The sequence below is a fragment of the Chrysochloris asiatica genome, unplaced genomic scaffold (genome assembly GCF_000296735.1).
Source record: "Chrysochloris asiatica unplaced genomic scaffold, ChrAsi1.0 scaffold00165, whole genome shotgun sequence".
Classification (NCBI taxonomy): domain Eukaryota; kingdom Metazoa; phylum Chordata; class Mammalia; order Afrosoricida; family Chrysochloridae; genus Chrysochloris; species Chrysochloris asiatica.
Window position 1 is genome coordinate 2,253,530 of NW_006408683.1, and position 5,917 is coordinate 2,259,446.

Consider the following 5,917-nt stretch of genomic DNA (forward strand, 5'->3'; position numbering starts at 1 on the left):
ATTGACCATTATTTTTACAATTGCAAGGCAGCTTCTGAAAGTTTGTGGGAAAATTTCAGTATCTTTTAATTTAACTTCCATGAACTTCTGAAGAACTCTCATATTTTCCTTTCTCATTTTGGAGACAATTACATGTATTAGACTACTTGTGGTTTTCCCATAGCTCTGTTTTTAATCTTCCACATCTCTCCTTAGCATACTCATGCTTTCCTCTATCTTTTTGAACATACGGATAACAAAAATAACATTTAATGTCCTTGCCTGTATGTTTATCTGTGTCATTTCTATTATTAATGATTAGTATTTCTCCTTATTATGGAACATATTTTCCTGCCTTTTTTCTTTCTTTTGTCTTTTATGTACTCTTGAGCTTTGTTTGGGGACTCAACTATATTACATGGAAACAATTTGGACCTTTCTTAGCCTTGCATTTACACTTTAAGGATAAAACTAGAGCAACCTTTAAATAAACTAGTTTTTCTCCATATTACTGAAGGATTCAGTATCTCTCTTGAGTACTTAGTACCCCATGCATTGTGAGATATTTCCATTCGGAAGCTTTTGCTGGCCCTATGTAAGCTCTAGGGCTTGTTTCTCCTTTTCTTTAACTATGATTCTTTCCCTGACCCCTAGTAGTTTCCTTACACGCTTACATTGATCACATTCAGGGAAATGTACTCTAGGTTTCTGGAGTTCTTGATACAGCTTTCTGTGTTGCTGGTTTATAATTCTCTACCCTGTGAATTCTAGCTATCTTTGATTTTTTTGAAATTCTCAAGTCTGTCACTTCAACTTAGACTCTTTTGGGTTCCTTCTCTTTGCACTATTCTGTGAAAACACTGTACACAATAAGCTGGATTTTTATTGAGATCGCCATTTCTTCTCTAGATCTACCTGTTCCAATGTCTGAACACCCTTTTTCATATATTTTATATGGTTTTTAGTTTTATAACTTGAAGTGGAAATTATAATTCTTTAAATATTATGACTTTATTCTGTGTTTTGATAGCCAGTTTGAGCCAATACCTCCATATCCTAGTTTTCCTTTTGTAATTAAAATGACATAACAACAACAACAAACCCAATCAGATTTAAAAAGAGAACATTTATTATATTTCATTTAAAAATTTTGCTTAGTTGTACATTATTATTTTGGACAGATTTTAGAGTCACCTTGTTATGGTCATTAAGCAGTTCTGTTGGGATGATCCTTATTGAATTGCAATGATCATGGAACTTTTTTGCATAGTACCTGGTGTTGTTAAATGCTGTTGAGTCCATTCAGACTCTTAGCAACTCAGTGTATGGTTTCCGAGGAGCAACTGGTAAACTTGAACAGCTGACCTCACGGTTCAAACCGAAAATAACCGTCCAGCACATAAACCCAAAGCGCCAAATTATATGGGATTTTCTGGGAGTTTACCTGGGTTACCTTTTCAGTTTACTTTTTTTCATATCAAAGGTGTTAGAAAGTATTCTCTGGGTTTGGGGAACTCACTTCTTTATGTACTGTTTCCTGTTTATGTACACTTGTATTCATTTGCTAAATATTAGAAGGGAGATGAGTTTTAACTCCTTTGCTCCACCAATGTATAAGGTCCAAATGAGTAGCAAGTCAAGCCAGTAATGTTTATTGGGTAGTTTGCACTAATTTGCTAATTTGAAATATCCAAATACGCTTTTTATCATCTACTGACATTAAATTATTATTATTATAACTTTATTGTGTGTTTTTACAATTTGGCAACGCAAGTTCCTCTTCATTCTCTTGTTTGGTCACTTTTAGTATTTTGCTGTTAAGAATAATACTGATGTATATATTCTTGTGTATGTTATTAAGTGCTTTTGAGTCAGTTCCAACTCATAGTGACCATGTATAGGGTTTCTATGGAACAACTGGTAGAATTGAATTGAATTACTGACCTTGTTGTTAGCAGTCTAGTGCTTACTCTACAATGTCACACCAGGACCCCATAAAAAGACTGTTAAGTGCTGTTGAATTGATTCTGACTCACAGTGACCCTGTATAGGGTTTCTAAGGAACAACTGATGGGTTTGAACCACAGACCTTGTGGTTACCAGTCTAGTGTTTATCCTACAGTGCCGTACCAGTACTCCATAAGAAGTCTAGAGTTGTCTGCCTCTTCTTCCTAGTCTGTCTTAGTTTGTAAGTTCCACTGAAACCTGTCCACCATGGTGATCATGCTGGGATTTGAAATACACAGCATTGGTTCCAGTATCACAGCCACACATAAGCCACCACAGTATAAGAAACTGACAGATGAGTGGTAAAAAAGTAAATGTTGTTGTTAAGTGCCGTCGAGTCAGTTCCGACCCATAGCAACCCTGAACTAGGTTTCCAAGGCTGCAAATCTTTACAGGAGCAGAAAGCCTCATCTTTCTCCTGCAGAGCAGCTGGTAATTTCAAACTGCTGACCTTGCGGCTCGCATGCTGATTCGTAACCACTATGCTACCAGAGCTCTTTAGAAAAGTAAATAGGTTCTGTTTTGTTCTTAAGTTGCTGTTGTAAGTGCCGTCGAGTTGGTTTCTACCCATAGCGGACCTGTATAGGGTCTCCAAGGAGCAGCTGATGAGCTTGAACCACTTACCTTGTAGTTCAAACAGCTTTGCAGTCTGACGCATTAACCCACAGTGCCACACCAGGACTTTATAAAAGGAGTTTTGGTAGCTAGTGGTTACAAATCGATCTGCTAACCTCAAGGTTGGCAGTTCAAAACTACCAACTGCTCTGCGGGAGAAAGATGAGGCTTTCTGCTTCATTAAAGATTTGTAGCCTCGGACCCTATATAGGACCACTATGAGTCAGAACCAACTTCTAGGTACTTAACAACAACAACAGAGGTCTCTGTTAAGATGGCCTGTGTTGCTATGGGAATCCCTGCTGGTATTCCCTCCTAATAAAACTTCTCTTTCCTCTTGGAGTTGATTAATTTGGCTCCACTATTCCAGAGCACCGGAGTCCTGGTGTGGCACTGTGGGTTAATGTGCTGGACTATAAAGTAGGTTTAAACGGCAACGTCAGCGGTTCAAGCCCACCAGTCGCTCCTTGGAACCCCCCTATACAGGTTCGCTATGAGTCAGAATCGACTCGACGGCACAACAGTTCCAGAGCACCAGCCTTTATAGGGGTAACAGCTATCTAAATCTTGAATTTCTTTAAACAGATTGTTAAGTGCTGTCAAGTTGGTTCCAACTCATAGCAACCCTGTATAGTTTCCAAGAAGCGGTTGGTGGGTTTGAATTGCTGACCTGTGGTTAGGTTAGGTTGTTGTTGTTGTTGTTGTTATGTGCCGTGGAGTCAGAACCGACTCACAGTGACCCTGTACAGGGTTTCCGAGGGTGTAAATCTTTACGGGAGTAGAAAGCCTCATCTTTCTCCCGCAGAGCAGCTGGTAGTTTCGAACTGCTGACCTTAAGGTTCGCAGCCCGATTCGTAACCACTACGCTACCAGAGCTCCTACCAGAGCTCCTAGCTCCTTAGCAGTCTAATAATTATGCTATAGCCATACTTATTTTATTCTCTATTTTTAGTACCTGAAGTCATCCATAAGTGTCCTTGTATTTGTTTTGACTGTGAGTTCATTTTATTTGGAATTTTATCTTCGATAATTCTTTGAGTTTCTATAAAATATAGAATATCCCCAGAGGGTTGCTTGAAACATTGTTGTGTTGCTGTTGTGAAGTGCTGTCGAGTCGGTTCTGACCCATAGTGACCCTGTATAGGGTTTCTGAGGAGCAGCTGGTGGGCTTGTACTGCTGACCTTGTAGTTCAATTGGCTTTGCAGTCCGGCGCATTTACCCACAGCTGAAAATATTTCATAATAAATTTTTCATGAGGCTTTTCAGATAACATAGCTGCATTGAGTTCTAGTTACAAACTTAAATGAAGGGAAGTTTTCTTTTTCTGAGTAGACTGGAAGCTACGGTCAATATAGACAGCTTTTTTGCTACTCATTTCTGCACAGTGGGTACTTACCTCTCATTCACCATTATGGTGATTTTATGGTCCTGTGAAGTTTAATGAATGAGGGTAGGCTCTTAGCTTGCATTAGCTTTTATTGTTGTTATGTGCCTGTTGTTATGGGTGCTGTTGTCCAGTAAGTTCTCACTCATAATGACCTTGTATAGAATTTGGAAGAGCAGCTTTTGGGTTTCAACTGCCAATCTTGTGATTACCAGCCCTAGCTAGGCTTTATCTTCTGCATGTGTAAATATTCTCAAAACATTCATGAATGTCACCTGTATTAAATTTGGTAACTAACCCTGCATATTAAACCCAGTTTACATTTCTTCCATAATTCCCACCTTTTCTTTACTTTGTCCTTGCCAACTCAGGGATTGTTTAACTAAGTGCCTTTCTATTTTAACCAACGTTTTTGGTTGTTTGTAACACAAGAGTCTTTCTATATATGTTGAAAATGAAAGAAAATTAATTAAAAAAAATTTTTTTTTCTATTCAGTGAAACACATGCACCAAACTCAGCTTCTGATATTACTGTTGGTTTGGACAATTTTTGTAGGCCTTTTCAAAACTTTTTACCAAAGAGACAATTTTTATTGTAGTGTGTGTTAAAATTTTTTGGGATTAGTTTGGGCAGTAAGATGAATTGGCCTTGAACCGGTTTTCAAAAAATCTAGGAAATGTGTTTCCTAGAACTTCTGGTTTTTTGACAACTATTTCCTAAGCTAAGGCTGTTTGGGAAATATTTTCTTAAGAGAAAAAAATATGTTAGGCACTATGAGATAAGCATTGGACCACAAGGTCTGCTTGAACTGCAAGGTCAGTGATTCAAATTCACCAGCTGGAAACCTTATTATACAGGGTCGCTATGAGTTGGAACTGACTTGATGACATTTAACCAGCAAAGATTTATATAATATATTATCAGATTTTAGTTTTAGTTAAGGTACTTTTGTGAGTTAACTTTTCTTTTTTCTGCTTGGAGATGATCAAGTGTACTATAGTACAAATGTATCATTAATAATGTTATCTTATAAAATTATTTACAGTGGAAATATGCAAGATTTAACAGCACAAGTGACTAGTGGTCTCCTGAAATTCCCAGAAGTGACTATTCAGGCCCTTCGAGAAGATGAAATAACACTAGAATCTGTACTTCGAGGGAAATTTACTGCAGGTAAACTAATGTTGCTGAAAACTAACTGACTTTTAAGGTAAAGGGTAACAAGTATATATTGTAGTTTTTTTAATGTGGAAGAAAAAAAAGCAGCTTGAATAGAGTGCTCTTATATAAATATTTGTTGTTGCTGTTAAGTACTGCGGAGTCAGTTGCGATTCATAGTGACAACCCTGTACAGGGTTTCCGAGGCTGCAAATCTTTATGGGAGCAGAAAGCCTCATCTTTCTCCTGCGGAACGGCTAGTAGTTTCGAACTGCCAACCTTGAGGTTAGCAGCCCGATTCGTAACCACTATGCTACCAGATATACATGTGTTTATATATAAATATACATGTATAATATCTATAATCTTTTAGAACTGAAAGCATTTTCAGTGAATCTTTGATTGTGGCTGTTATAGTTCATTTTTTGTTATTAAAATCCTTATATATATTTTAGTAGTGAATTTTGGGAAGTCAGTACACAACTGGTTTTCCTTTAATCAGTCAATAAGATTTATTAAGGATGAGTTGGGATTAGAACCTAAACATTGTTATGCATAGGAAAATCTGATTGTATGGCTCTGAGTTTCATAAAATTTCATTGTTATTCCATTAATCTAAATAAGACCTTAATAAAGCTGGACAGTGAATAAGGAAGACCGTAGAAGAATTGATGCTTTTGAGTTATGGTGTTGGAGGAGAATATTGAAAGTGCCATGAGCAGCCAAAAGAACCAATAGATCCGTTTTGGAAGAAGTGCAGCCAGAGTGCTCC

The 5,917-nt window shown here is 37.5% G+C and overlaps 1 protein-coding gene across 1 annotated transcript in view; it reads left to right on the forward strand.

Moving 5' to 3' along the window:
- The first annotated feature begins 5,038 nt into the window (after positions 1-5,038).
- Positions 5,039-5,917, forward strand: part of AHCTF1 (AT hook containing transcription factor 1) — a 100,455-nt gene continuing 99,576 nt past the window's right edge. The window contains exon 1 of the mRNA XM_006871267.1: positions 5,039-5,160. Within this exon, the coding sequence (XP_006871329.1) occupies positions 5,040-5,160 (121 nt within the window). The 5' untranslated portion in view covers position 5,039. The remainder of the gene's footprint in view (positions 5,161-5,917) is intronic.